Here is a 15,247-nt window from a genome sequence, read left to right as displayed (position 1 = left end):
ACTTGAAAGGCTGAGGCTTTTTTCACTGGAGCATAGGAGGTTGAAGGATGACCTTATTGTGGTTTATAAAATCATGAGGAGCATGGTTAAGATGAATGACAATGGTCTTTTCTCTAGGGTGGGAGAGTTAAAAACTAGGGGGTATATTTTTAAGATTAGAGGAGGGAGTTTTAAAAGTGACATGAAAGGCAAATTTTTTACACAGAGTGGTTCATGTGTGGGGAATGAACTTCCAAAGGAAGTGGTGGATGCAGGTACAGTTACAACATTTAAAAGACATTTGGATAGGTTCATGAATAAGAAAGGCCTGGAGGGATATGGGCCAACTGCAGGCAGGTGGGACTAGTTTAGTTTAGGCTCACAGTCAGCATGGACTGGTTGGACCAACAGGTTTGTTTCAATGCTCAATGACTCTTTACCTGCATGACAATGTCAAGGTAAACTGCCTCTTGGCCCATTGCATTCTGGGTGGTCCAAGTCCAACCAGAGTGTGAGGAAGGGAGTTCCAGGTTTTCGATGGAGCCTCAGTGAGTGATATTATTCCAAGTCAGAAGCTTATAAGGGAGCACAAAGAACATAACTGTCACTGAGTTTATCCAATATTGGAGTATGAGTTTGGAAATTTACTGAGTGAGAGAAAAAGTTAATTTTAAGGGTTAACTGTTTCTCTAGCCAGTAATGCTGAGTCTTCTCTGTGGAACTTCAAGTATATGTAACATTTGGCATTCATAGGTAAAGAGTAATGGAGAAAAGCTGCATACTAATGGCCAGACTGCATTATTAGATTACATTACATTACAGTGTGGAAACAGGCCCTTCAGCCCAACAAGTCCACACTGACCCACCGAAGCGCAACCCACCCATACCCCTACATTTACCCCTTACCTAACACTATGGGCAATTTAGCATGGCCAATTCACCTGACCTGCACATCTTTGGACTGTGGGAGGAAACCGGAGCACCCGGAGGAAACCCACGCAGACACGGGGAGAACGTTTAAACTCCACACAGTCAGTCGCCTGAGGTGGGAATTGAACCCGGGTCTCCGGCACTGTGAGGCAGCAGTGCTAACCACTGTGCCACCGTGCCGCTCACCCGGTGGCAGATCACATGGTACTGGGACCTGATGGAGGAAAAGTCAGTGAAATCCGTTTCAATGATGTCTTGGTACACAGTATAAATAATTAAGATTTTTAGCAGTTTTCATGAGCGTGTTGGACATTCATCATGAAATAACTTCACAGAGGCCAATATCCCATCACCATGTCACCCTTCATTTACAAGTAGAGAGTCCTGCTCCCTTAGAGCCAGCTCTGAGTGAACAGGATGTTAGATGCTCCTCTTTTTATCTGTCTGCCAGGGCTTCCCAATTGGAACAGATTAACAGACCCAATCAGGGAACTCATTTTCTATGAGCTCCACCTGGCTGACCTCATTTTAGTCACAACACATCGTCTCTTAAAGTAATCAGAACCCAGACATGAAATTTAGAGTTGGTGACTCTCTTACTGTGCAGTCTGTGAGTCATCTAAGAGAGATCTCAACTGATGCTGATAAAGGCAGGCAAGTGAAAAGCCATCAACCCAATACAATGCATTCAAGTACAAATGCAGCAGTGATCAGAGCAAATCACCATTATCAGGGTCCTGTGACATTCAAACTAGAAGTGCACAGAAAGATGGTGAACGCCTAGTCTCCATCCAAGCCCTGGTGTCAATTCCATCAATCCATGGGCACTTCCAGACTTACGTAGAAGGATCACATCAGTGTGCTCCTGAATACAATCAGCTGCTATACCAAAAACATTATAGGAGGACAAGGGATTGATGAGGAAACTGCTAAATTTACGGAGGTTCATTCCAGCCTTTTACTCATAGTTAGCATTTCAAAGCGAGTCTCTCATTGACATGGGGAAGGTCTGCATGGCTACTTTCAACTCTGCAGCAAATTTCTATTGGGTGGCAGCTAAGCATATAGAGACAAGAACTCCGAGAGTATCTGCACCAAATCCGAGCAGAAAGGCAGAGGTCACAGTCACTGCCATTGCTCCAGGTTGACAGTGTAACAGGAAAATACCTTACTGGCATCAGGTTAAAAACCACACAACACCAGGTTATAGTCCAACAGGTTTAATTGGAAGGACAGTAGTTTTCGGAGCGACGCTCCTTCATCAGGTGATTGTGGAGGGCTCGATCGTAACACAGAATTTATAGCAAACATTTCCAAATCATGATTACTGGCATCAGGTTTGCTCAAACATCAATGCAGAGTGCAATGCAGAATCCTGGGAGAGAAGGGGGCATTTTCAAATGGTTTGCTGCAGAGAAAATTTCCAAACTAATTCAAAAATTTAAAGGGAGATTGGTTAGTTCAACCAGTGTCCATGAATAATGATCAATAGCTAGAAAACAGATTTCAAATTAAATGCTGGAGTAGGAGTAAAATTATGTTTTGACAGTATAGTGGCTGAAACTTTATTTTTCCGAGTCACCAATGCCACAGCCTTGTACTTCAGTTGAAAATGAAGCCACAGTTGACTGATACACTTCAATATAATAGCAGAGTAATTATAAAAATCCTGTTACATAGTATCAGGAGTGTTTGTTTGTTTACTCCAAGAAAGGTTCCACACTAACCTTGAAAAAGGGAAGATGAGAAATTGGAGCTGAGATACAATAGGGGGTTAGAATCCACTGCTGCTCAGGTATGTTTTGTGTACCCAAATCCAATGGCTCATCTGCATGTGTGCACTTTGCATAGGTGAACAAGATTATGAAAAGGGAGGTCCACTCCATGGCATCTATGAACGATAGCCTTGTGCCACCTCCACCAAGAAAGAATCTAACATTCTTCCCCACGAAATTCAACATTGCCATTGGTGAGTACTCCACCATCAAAATCTTGAATACGTGGGCACTTCATCTCCCAGCTTAGACATTCTCTCCCTCCAACACTGACACATAGTGCCAGCTATGTGTACCATCTACAAGATGCACTGTGGTAGCTCACCATGACACCTCCTCTGACAACATCATCTTCTGAACACACAAATTGTCAACCTTGTAGAAGGACAAGAGTAGCAGACAGATGGAAGCCTCAGCATTAGCAAATTCTATTCCAAGCCACATACCACTCTGACCTGAAACTGTAGTTGCTGTTCATTAAATGTAGCTGGGCCAAAATCCTGAAATTCGCTTCCAACAGCTTTTGTGGGCATAATGACACCAGATGGACTATAACAGTAGCTCACTTCAAACTTCTCAAGACAATTTGGGCCAGACTTCATCAGCAGGTCTTGACAGCAGTGCTCATGTCTCATGAAATAACAGAAATACTCTATCATATATATTTCTCATTGAAATAGCTGACTTTCAAAATGCTACCGTTTTCTTTTTACTTGGATTATTCCACTTGTGGGATAAATCCAGTGTTTTCACCAGGAAAATTACAATCTAGCCCTTCAGGAACTAACTGACTGAGTAACATGCTTAGTGAGTATTGCTCTGAATGAGGTAGGCTGCTGAATCCTATTTTGCTTTCTCCTGACGAAATTGCTGATCATTGAACGGTGTCACTCTCCGCGGTTGATTCTGCTAAGTATTCATTGCTGCTTGAAAATTATCCCTTCCGTCTCAAAAGATTTACTTAGAACATAGAACATAGAACAATACAGTGCAGTACAGGCCCTTTGGCCCTCGATGTTGCGCCGATACAAGCCCACCTAACCTACACTACCCCACTATCCTCCATACGCCTATCCAATGCCCATTTAAATGCCCATAAAGAGGGAGAGTCCACCACTGCTACTGGCAGGGCATTCCATGAACTCACGACTCGCTGAGTAAAGACTCTACCCCGAACATCTGTCCTATACCTACCACCCCTTAATTATCAATAGTGCGTGGGTGACACGGTGGCACAGTGGTTAGCACTGCTGCCTCACCGCGCCAGAGACCTGGGTTCAATTCCCGCCACAGGCACAGGGAGTTTGCACATTCTCCCCACATCTGCGTGGGTTTTCTCTGGGTGCTCTGGTTTCCTCCCACAATCCAATTAGGTGAATTGGCCATGCTAAATTGCCTGCAATGTTAGGTGTAAGGGAATGGGTCTGGATGGGATGCTCTTCGGAGGATCAGTGTGGACTTGTTGGGCCGAAGGGCCTGTTTCCACACTAATCAAATTCATCAATTATCGTTGCTGATATTGTGTGTATAAACTGAGAGCCAAAGTTTGAATACTTAGTCTGAGATGAAGAGAAATGAACATTTAAAAAAAATGGAGATATGGCGATTGTTTTACATCATGCATTTATTTTCATTGTCAAGTGCAGTTACTTGTGTAAAACCTTCAGTTTCAAAATATCAGTTGCACAAACTCAACTGTCTAGTCTTACACTCAAGTCCAAAGGGCTGATTTTAATCCTGCCCATTGATAAGTAGCTAAGATGGCCACTGTGATTTTCTTTTTATAATCCTGATGGATTGCAATTTTAACATATTTTCTTGAACAGGTGAATGAAACATCCATTTTAAGGAGAGATGCAACTTTGCAATTTTAACTGAATATTTATAACGTGAGATGAATCTAGAGTGTCACCAATCTCAGAAACATTTATAACTTTATTAATTTTCCTTTGCAGGCTGAGACGACGTTGGAGGCTCTCATGTTCCTCTCCCCTAGTTACAATATCCTGACAAACCCCATCTGAACAACTTACCTGACACCTGTTATCCAAATTCTTGGTTTCTCCAGGAAACTGAACCTTCCCATTGGACTTGGAAAGTGACTAGTTAAAACTTGGGTTCAATTGCTTGAGTCTCATGTTGTAGAGAATAGACAGCTTTCAGTGCTTGTGGGAGTTAAAATCCAAGCACAAAATGCTGACCTGACATTTGTGTTTGACATTAACTTCCTGAATAGCTGATAGATATACAAAAGGATCCTGTATTTAAATAATTTATATTCATTACAGTGCACATCAGCAGTAAGATATATATAATTACAGGTAATGATGTGATAGTTTCAGCGATTGCCACATAATTGCAATGTTTCAAATCTGCATCATTTGTTTAAAGAAGAATGTTGACAAATGCGAAAAATCGTGCCAATTTGATGCTGTGCACTTAATCAAATAAAGCAACATGCATTGCTGCACTTCTTTGCTGACGGATATCCCACAGTAAGTAGGTCATAATAACAATGCATAATTGTTTTTATATCACTGCTTTATTGCAGAGAATCACATTTAGTTGCTTAACTCTGGCATGAGAATAAGATGCTGTTTGAGAGAGGATGATAAAGGGTATGGTCAGAAAAGTCAGTCTGAAGGATTGTCTTGACAGAGAGGTAGTGCAGAGTCGAGAGTGTGGTGCTGGAAAAGCACAGCAGATCAGATAGCATCCGAGGAGCAGGAGAATCGATGTTTTGGGCATAAGCCCTTCATCAGAAGAGAGGTAGTGCAGTAAATGTGAGCCACAAGGTATCAACAATGCAGGAAGCACAGTACTTGACATTCACATTCAAACTACATATATATTTATAGAGCTGTTGGTTATGTTGTATTGCAATAGAATATAACTCATGCACCTACCTCCTGCCTTCTTTTGGTCCCTTTCCTGACTGGAATCCGTGGACTCGGCACTGACAATGCTTAGCTTCCCTAGAGATTCAGCAGAAGATGGAATATAATTACGGGAATGAATCTAAACATGTAGAAAATTATTGGTTCCTGATACTTAAATGATAGCAAAACCTATCAATGAACCTCCAAATTAATTAATTTGATCCAATAACACATGACAACATGAGAAATATGAGCAGGAGCAGACCAGATGACCCTGCCAGCTTATTCCATCCGAGGGAAGTAAGATTTACATCTAGGCCAGTTTAGATTTCTACAGGACATTAGCAAACAAGTGGGTATTTTGTAATAAATTAGCAATTTTATTATTGTCTGTGGCCAGACCGAAGACTACCAGATTTATTGAAGTTAGTCACGATAATAGGATTTAAATTTCTGATTTTTGGATCACTAGTCCAGTATCATAAGCTTATTTTTAGGATAATATATTGTGCAGGCAAAGCAATCAGACTAATGATCTTAAAGGTTACCGCATGGATTAGAATGCTCCACAAACTACAAGTTAATTCATCGGATTAAATGGACATTACTCGTTAGGCCAGTATTTCATGCCTGTTCCCAACTGCCTTTGGTGTTGGTGGTGTTGAGCTGTATTCTTGAACAAGTGTTGTCTATGTGCTATAGGTATACCCACTACTCTGAAAGGGTCAATGTTCCAGTGTTATAATACAGTGAAAGGGAGGGAATGAAAATATAGTCTCAGAACAGGAAGGTGCAGGGCGAGGAAGGGAAGTGGTGTTCACAAGTATCTGTCCTTCTAGGTTGTAAGCATCAAAAATTTGGAAGGATGGTGTTGAAGATTCAAGAAACAAATCGCTAAAGTTGATCATTTATATGATACACACTGCTACCACAGTACATTGGTACGATAGTAAATAAATACTTGAAATGATGATTATCCAAGTGGGCTTTTTTGTGCTGGATGTTCTTGAGTGTTGTTAGAGCTGTAATAATCCAGGCACTCCATCAAACTACTGATTGGCACATTGGAGATGGTGCACAGTCTTAGGGGAGTCAACAGTTGAGTTATTCAGCAGTGCTTCTCATTTGCTCCTGTAGTCATAGCCTTTATATGGCTCATTCCAGTTCAGTTTCTGGTCAATAGTAATGCCAGGATGTTGTTAGTGTGGGATTCAGTGATTGTAATACCATCGAAAGTATTGTAATACCATAGGGAAAGGGTCGGATACTCTCTTTTTTGAGATTTTCATTTCTTGACACTTGACTGTCGTGAATGCCACTTTCAATTCATCAACCCAAGCATGCATGATGTGATGACCACATATGGCAATGATTGCAGATTGCTTCAGTAGCCGAGGAGTTGGGAGTGATAGCTAGCACTGTGCAATAATCAGTGAACATCTCCATTTCTGACCTTATCACAGAGGGAGGGTTGTTGATGAAGCAGCTAAAGGCATTACTCTGAGAAAGTCCCGCACCAATGTTTTTGATTGATCCCCAGCAATCACAACCAACTTCGTTTTTGCAAGGTCTGGCTCCAAGCAGTGGAGAGTTTTCTGTTGATTTACAGTCTGGGTTCTGAGGTCGACCCAGTGAGTGAGTTGACATGGAGGATGTAAGGGCAAGGTGGTAGATATTGACAAGGTGTGGAATCAGTCGAGAGTGATGTTTCAGGCAAAAGCCCTTCATCAGGAATAAGGTTATTCCTGATGAAGGGCTTTTGACCAAAACACTGATTTTCCTGCTCCTCCAATGCTGCCTAACCTGCTGTGCTTTTCCAGCACCACACTCTTGACTCTAATCTCCAGCATCTATATTCCTCATTTTCGCTGTGGTTTGGAATGGGTTGAAACCAAGTTGGTATCAGGGATGTGGGGGTGGACAAAGGGGCATAGGTTATCAGTTGAGGCATAGATGATAAAAGCGTGGAAGTATTTTGTAGCTGTACAGAACTTTGGTTAGACCACAGCTGGAGTACTGTGTGCAGTTCTGGTCATCACACTAAAAGAAAGGTGTGATTGCACTGGAGGGGACACAGAGGAGATTCACTAGGATATTGTCTGGGATGGAGCATTCTAGAGCTGCGAAGAGAGGCTGGATAAGCTTGGGTTGCTTCCTTTGAAGCAGGAAAGGTTAAGGAGGGATCCTGTTGGAAGTGCATAAAATTATGAGAGATTAGATTAGATTAGATTAGATTAGATTAGATTACTTACAGTGTGGAAACAGGCCCTTCAGTCCAACAAGTCCACACCACCCCGCCAAAGCGCAACCCACCCATACCCCTACATCTACCCCTTACCTAAGAGGTTGAACAGAAAGCAGTTATTCCCTTTAGTTGAAGAAGAGGGCACACTTGTAAAGTGAAAGCAAGGAGATTTAGAAGCATTTTGAGGAAAATGTTTTTCACTCAGGTCTAGGTGGGAATCTGGGATGCATTACTTGAGAGGGTAGTTTGACAATCACCTCACAATCTTTAAAAAAGTGCTTCGATGAATGCTCAAAGTTTCATAACATTCAAACCAAGGGTTAAGTGCAGAAAAGTGGGATCATGTGGATAGTGATGGAACTTTGGTGATATGCCTGTACGATATGATTCTATGACTATATAGGACGAGGGGCTATTAATCAGTATGCTGTGGGTAGAGGGGCATACATTGGGGGAAAGGGTATCAAGGGCCATGAGGATATATGGCATAGGGGCTATAAAAGGCCATGGTGATGGTAGAGCAGAATAGGTTGACATGGAGCATATGGTGGTCTATTGGGTGTGGGTGAGGGTTAGAAATGGCATGTTGGCAGTGAATAGGCAAAGGAGTGACATATGTAAAGAGTCCAGCTGTTTTTGTTTTATTGTTTTTGTCACAGTGGGAACAAAGTGCTGGTCTTTCCTGCAGCCCACTTCCATATCCAGCAATCCCTTTGGCGACATCCAAACAATTCCGCACGACCACCTTCCCCCACCCAACCAATAGAAAATCTGAAAAATCTGAACATTCAGGGCAACATTGTAAGGGTTGAGTTTGCAAGGCCAGGAATTGCCCAGATGCTATGCTCCTGACCTGGAGAGGAGATCACTGTAATTTCAGTGACCTTTGTGAAAACAGGCACAATGGGCTGAATGGCCTACTCCTGTTGCCATATTTCTATCTCAGCCTTTCATCTTGCGATGCTCTGAGCATTTCTGATTGTCGGTATCCATTGCCCAACATAGCTTTCCTATTGTGTTGTAGGTCACAGATGCTGTGTCCCTTGTGTTAACATCATCTTCTCATCCTCTCAACCTTGGAGTTTGTTTGGCTTTTCTTGAGTCCCATTTTAATAGACCTATATATCATCTGAGAAAACAGTAAGTTATGGATCATGAATTATTGTATGTTGATTTGAAAATTTTTAGCTATGCAGGTGCAAATAAAGAATAAGCAATATATGCATCTTTCACTGAAGTACAGTAAGTGATATTAGCACCAATGTCAAGTCTGTGTACATTGCATATTTGGGACCTGGCTCAGAGTTAATTATTTTATTGAATGGATCAGATAATCTGGTGTTAGTAGCTAATTTTGAAGACTAATAAATCCTCAAACCCTGATAATCTACATCCCAGATTATTTAAGGAAATGGCCCTCGATATAATGGATGAATTCATGGTCATCTTTCAAGATACTATAGACCATGGAATAGTTCCTACAGTAGAAAATATAAAGCCTCCATTTAAAAAAGGAGGCAGAGAGAAAACCAGGAATTATGGACTAGTCAGACCTCAGAGTGTTGTGGGGAAAATGCTACCGTCCACTGTAAAAGAATTAATAAAAGAATTAAAGCTGAGCATTTGGGAACCAATGACACAATCAGAGAGATTCAATTGAAGTTACATAAAAGAAATCATGACTGACAAACCTATCGGTGTTCTTCATGAATGTAACTGATAGAGTTGATGAAGGGGAGCCAGTGAATGAGGTTTACTTGGACTTTCAGAAGACTTTTGACAAAGTCATACAAAAGAGATAAATGTGTAAAATTAAAGTGTATTGCATTGAGATGGATAGAGCCTGATTGGCAGACAGGAAACAACTGGACTTTTTCTGGATAGTAGGCAGTAGTTAGTGGGGTAATGCAGGGATTAGTGCTGGGACCCCCAGTTATTCACAACATATATATGAATAATTTGGAGAGGGAACTAAATATAATAATGATAAATTTGCAGATGAGAGAAAACTGGATGGGAGAGAGAGCAGTGAGGAGGGTGCAGAGATGCTTCTATGTGATTTGAACATACTGAGTGAGAGGACAAATGCATGGCAGATGTAGTATTATGTGGATAAATGAGAAGTCGAGAATATGCAATGAGACCTGGGTGTTCGTGTACATCCGTCATTGAAGGTAAGCATGCAAGTGCAGCGGGTGGTAAAGCAGACAATAGTATGTTGGCTTTCATAACAGAAGCATTTGAGTACAGGAGTAGGAATGCCTTGCTGCAATTATACAGGACCTTGGTGAGACCATGCCTGGAATATTGTGTGCAGTTTTAGTCTCCTTATCAGAGGAGGTACCCACTTGCTATAGAGGAAGTGCAGTGAAAGTTTACCAGACTGATTCCTGAGATGGCAGGACTGGCGTATGATGACGGATTGAACCTGTTAGGACTATATTGCTAGAGTTCAGAAGCACAAGGAATTCTACCAGGAATAGACAGGGTAGATGCAAGGAGATTATTCCTAATGGAGGGGGAGTCCAAAACCAGGATCCCAGTCAAAGGATACGGGACAAACTATTTAGAACTGTGATAATAAGATATTTTTCCACATGGAGAATGGAAGCCCGTGGAATTTGCTACCACACAAAACAGTCATGGCCAAAACATTGTATGACTTAAACAAGGATTTGGATATAGCATTCGAAACTAAAAAGATCAAAGGATATGGTGGAAAAACAGGAACTGGCAATTGAATTGAGTGATCAAGCACATCATAATGAATGGCAGAGCAGGCTTCAAGGGTCAAATAGCCTATACACCTTCTCCTATTTTCTACATTTCTTTGAAAAGTATTTCCATTGGAGACACTAATCACCAGAAGCAAAGCTCTGCAAATTGATCCTTAGTGTTGACAGAGTAAATTATGTGATTTGAGCTGAATGATTTTAACTGATTATAGATCTGCAAACTTGATGAGAAGAACTCATAAAATTCAACAAATTTCTTAGAGTCAATACGGAATAGAGTTATAGAGTTATTGAGTTTTACAGGACAGAAACAGACCCTTCGGTCCAACTGTCCATGCCAATCAGATGTCCTAAATTTGTCTAATCCCATTTGCCAGCATTTTCCTCTATCCATCTAAACTCTTCCTATTCATGTACCCATCCAGATGTCTTTTACATGTTGTAACAGTACCAGTCTCCACCACTTCCTCTGGCAGCTCATTTCATGAATACACCATTGCCTGCATGAAAACGTTACCCCTTAGGTCCCTTTTACATCTTTCCCCTCTGACCATCATATGTCTTGATTTAACAGGCTCACATAACTGATTTTATTTTGAAAACTGGATCAGCTAAGATGTTCCTGATGGTAAGACAGCTTCCAGAATCCAAGCAGGCTACAGAATTGCACGCTTACCAGTTGATACCAATCTTTCATCTGTTCCCTGTATTTACAGATTTTTATTAAAACTGTAATGCTGATACTCATCAGACTTCATGGTAAAAAGAGTTTTCAAGAAGTATTGGTCAGGAATATGTAACCTGAAAATCTTGACTTTTTGTATCCACTTAAATTCACAGTATTACACATCTTTGACTGTGAACCATTCTGTTTTAACACCAGTGCCACAGAGGAAGAGGTGGACTGAATTATTTTACTGTTCCCCTAGCCTCTTATAAGCAGAGGTTGTTATTATTTTTTTATTATTTTACTTCTTGTCCCTTTTCGAAATAAGCTGTGGTGTGAATCCCCAAAATCCTCTCTTTGTGAAGTCCCATTTCTAAATGAGCCATAACAAACTCTCTGTAGAAAACAAAAAGATGATTTATTTGTGCATTCAATTCAAGGGATAATTTTGGTGACACACACAAGCAAAGATGAAAGAAAGAGAAAAGGGAAAGAAGTTACGATTACAAATAACTTTTTAAAAAGACATGAGTATTAGACATGAGTGAATCAGAGTCCAGTAAGTCAATATTTATTAACGGTTCTTGCCACAGTCGAATTGTCTGGCAGAGTTCCTTTTTTCATAGGTGCTCAGATGCAGTTGAAGGCCAAGTCAAATGATTTTTGTAGACTTTGAATTGGTTCATTTTTCATGGAAAACATTCTTTTTAGAAACCATGTTTTTGAGAGTAGTTCAGACTAAACCAGATTTTAGCGAAGCAATTTGCTATTTTCTGTTCCGATGTTAAAAGCAGGCTGAAATAAGATTTGTAATATTATATCTAGTCAATCACTTGAAGCATTTCAGTCGGGTTACAGGGTTTTTGGATGAGTTAATTTCCACTTAACGAGGTAGTTTCCGTATTTCTGGATAAGACCATTGCCAGTTGTAGAAGACAACTATGAGACAACTTGCACTTTACAGGAATATAAAGGTTTGATGAAGCTTTCTTTGTTATCAGCCCAAGTAGAAAGATGGAAGATCTGCCCCCTCATCGTTCCATGTATTTGCAGATACTCTACAAATATAGGTCTGAAAGTTCGCAAGAATGATACCTTAGTTTTGCCTACTGGAATTTTCCTGGAAATTTCTAGACCTTAGCCAACTTGCACATTCTGTGATCAACAGCAATCCAATTTAAGCCCAGTAAGATTTTATTTTTTAAAAATAAGACCATAAGACCATAAGACATAGGAGTGGAAGTAAGGCCATTCGGCCCATCGAGTCCACTCCGCCATTCAATCATGGCTGATGCGCATTTCAGCTCCACTTGCCAGCGTTCTCCCCGTAGCTCTTAATTCCTCTAGACAACAAGAACCTACCAATCTCGGCCTTGAAGATATTTAGCGTCCCGGCTTCCACTGCACTCCGTGGCAATGAATTCCACAGGCCCACCACTCTCTGGCTGAAGAAATGTCTCCGCATTTCCGTTCTGAAATGACCCCCTCTAATTCTAAGGCTGTGTCCACGGGTCCTAGTCTCCTCGCCTAACAGAAACAATTTTCTAGCATCCACCTTTTCAAAGCCATGTATTATTTTGTACGTCTCTATTAGATCTCCCCTTAATCTTCTAAACTCCAACGAATACAATCCCAGTATCCTCAGCCGTTCCTCATATGCTAGACCTGTCATTCCAGGGATCATCCGTGTGAATCTCCGCTGGACACGTTCCAGTGCCAGTATGTCCTTCCTGAGGTGTGGGGACCAAAACTGGACACAGTACTCCAAATGGGGCCTAACCAGAGCTTTATAAAGTCTTAGTAGTACATCTCTGCTTTTATATTCCAACCCTCTTGAGATAAGAGACAACATTGCATTCGCTTTCTTAATCACAGACTCAACCTGCATGTTTACCTTTAGAGAATCCTCGACTAGCACTCCCAGATCCCTTTGTGCTTTGGCTTTATTAAGTTTCTCACCATTTAGAAAGTAGTCCATTCCTATATTCTTTTTGCCAAAGTGCAAGACCTCGCACTTGCTCACGTTAAATTCCATCAGCCATTTCCTGGACCACTCTCCCAACCTGTCTAGATCCTTCTGTAGCCTCCCCACTTCCTCAGTACTACCTGCCTGTCTACCTAACTTTGTATCATCGGCAAACTTCGCTAGAATGCCCCCGGTTCCCTCATCCAAATCATTAATATATAATGCGAACAGCTGTGGCCCCAGCACCGAACCCTGCGGGACACCGCTCGTCACCGGCTGCCATTCTGAAAAGGAACCTTTTATCCCAACTCTCTGCCTTCTGTTAGATAGCCAATCCTCAATCCATCCCAGCAGCTCACCTCGAACACCATGGGCCCTCACCTTGCTCAGCAATCTCCCGTGTGGCACCTTATCAAAGGCCTTTTGAAAGTCCAGATAGACCACATCCACTGGGTTCCCCTGGTCTAACCTACTTGTTACCTCTTCAAAAAATTCCAACAGGTTTGTCAGGCATGACCTCCCTTTACTAAATCCATGTTGACTTGTTCTAATCAGACTCTGCTCTTCCAAGAATTTAGAAACCTCATCCTTAATGATGGATTCTAGAATTTTACCAACAACCGAGGTTAAGCTGATTGGCCTATAATTTTCCATCTTTTGCCTTGATCCTTTCTTGAACAAGGGGGTTACTACAGCCATCTTCCAATCGTCCGGGACCTTTCCTGACTCCAGTGACTCTTGAAAGATCTCAACCAATGCCTCTGCTATTTCCTCAGCAACCTCTCTCAGAACTCTAGGGTGTATCCCATCGGGGCCAGGAGATTTATCAATTTTAAGACTTTTTAACTTTTCTAGCACTATCTCTTTCGTAATGGCAACCATACTCAACTCAGCCCCGTGACACCCTTTAATTTTTGGGATATTACTCCTGTCTTCCACTGTGAAAACTGACGCAAAGTACTTGTTAAGTTCTCCTGCTATTTCCTTATCTCCCATCACTAGGCTCCCTGCATCAGTTTGAAGTGGCCCAATGTCTACTTTTGCCTGTCGTTTGTTTCTTATGTACTGAAAGAAACTTTTACTATTATTTCTAATATTACTGGCTAGCCTACCTTCATATTTGATCCTCTCATTTCTTATTACACTCTTTGTTATCCTCTGTTTGCTTTTGTATCCTTCCCAATCTTCTGATTTCCCACTGTTCTTAGCCACTTTATAGGATCTCTCTTTTTCTTTAATACATTTCCTGACTTCCTTTGTCAGCCAAGGTTGTCTAATCCCTCCCCGGTTAATCTTTCTTTTCTTGGGAATGAACCTCTGTACAGTGTCCTCAATTATACCTACAAACTCCTGCCATTTTTGCTCTAGTGTCTTCCCGGTTAGCCTCTGCTTCCAGTCTATTTTAGTCAGTTCCTCTCTCATGCCCTCATAATTACCTTTATTCAACTGTAACACCATTACATCAGATTTCGCCTTCTCCCTTTCAAACTCCAGACTGAACTCTACCATATTATGGTCGCTACTTCCTAAGGGTTCCCTTACTTTAAGATCTTTTATAGAGTCTGGTTCATGTATGTATGTATGTATGTATAATATTTATGAAATAAAAACAAATTAGAATCTCATTTTAAGCCTTGTGGGAATTTCAACCAGCTATTGAAAGTTGCTGATCAACATCCCAAAGCAGCTAATAGGTCAGATTCAACAGCTATCTCCACATCAGTTCTTTAGATAACTGAAATATCCATTCTCATGACAAAGTGCAACCTACTGTTCTACGTACCCTCAGCAAGCTTCATCACTATAGTTTAATTATAACCACTTATATTGCATTTATATAGTGCCTTGGCAAAACATACCATGTTGCTTCCGTAGAGTGTTATCGATCAAAATGTGACATTGAGCTACAGAATGAGATACCAAGACAGATGACCAAAACCTTTGTTTGGTAAATAAGTTATAAGGAGCATTGTAAAGGATCAGAAATAGGGAGACAAGCGAGAGGTTTGGGAATGGAATTACAGAAGTTTGTCACAAGGCACAGAACAACCTAAAAGCATAGTTGTCAGTG

General features: G+C 41.2%; 1 protein-coding gene across 4 annotated transcripts in view; it reads right to left on the bottom strand.

Annotated features, from left to right (window-relative positions):
* Positions 1-15,247, bottom strand: part of LOC140477346 (dual specificity calcium/calmodulin-dependent 3',5'-cyclic nucleotide phosphodiesterase 1A-like) — a 647,210-nt gene that overhangs the window by 44,438 nt on the left and 587,525 nt on the right. For 2 of the 4 annotated variants that reach the window (XM_072571037.1, XM_072571038.1), the window contains exon 17: positions 5,591-5,659. The exons of the other annotated variants lie outside the window; for them this stretch is intronic. In XM_072571037.1, coding sequence (XP_072427138.1) covers positions 5,591-5,659 — 69 coding nt within the window. The remainder of the gene's footprint in view (positions 1-5,590; positions 5,660-15,247) is intronic. 4 annotated transcript variants of the gene reach the window in all.

This window comes from Chiloscyllium punctatum, chromosome 5 (genome assembly GCF_047496795.1).
Source record: "Chiloscyllium punctatum isolate Juve2018m chromosome 5, sChiPun1.3, whole genome shotgun sequence".
Taxonomy (NCBI): Eukaryota; Metazoa; Chordata; class Chondrichthyes; order Orectolobiformes; family Hemiscylliidae; genus Chiloscyllium; species Chiloscyllium punctatum.
The sequence above is the reverse complement of the archived record's forward strand: the minus strand, read 5'-3'. Positions and strand labels throughout refer to the sequence as shown.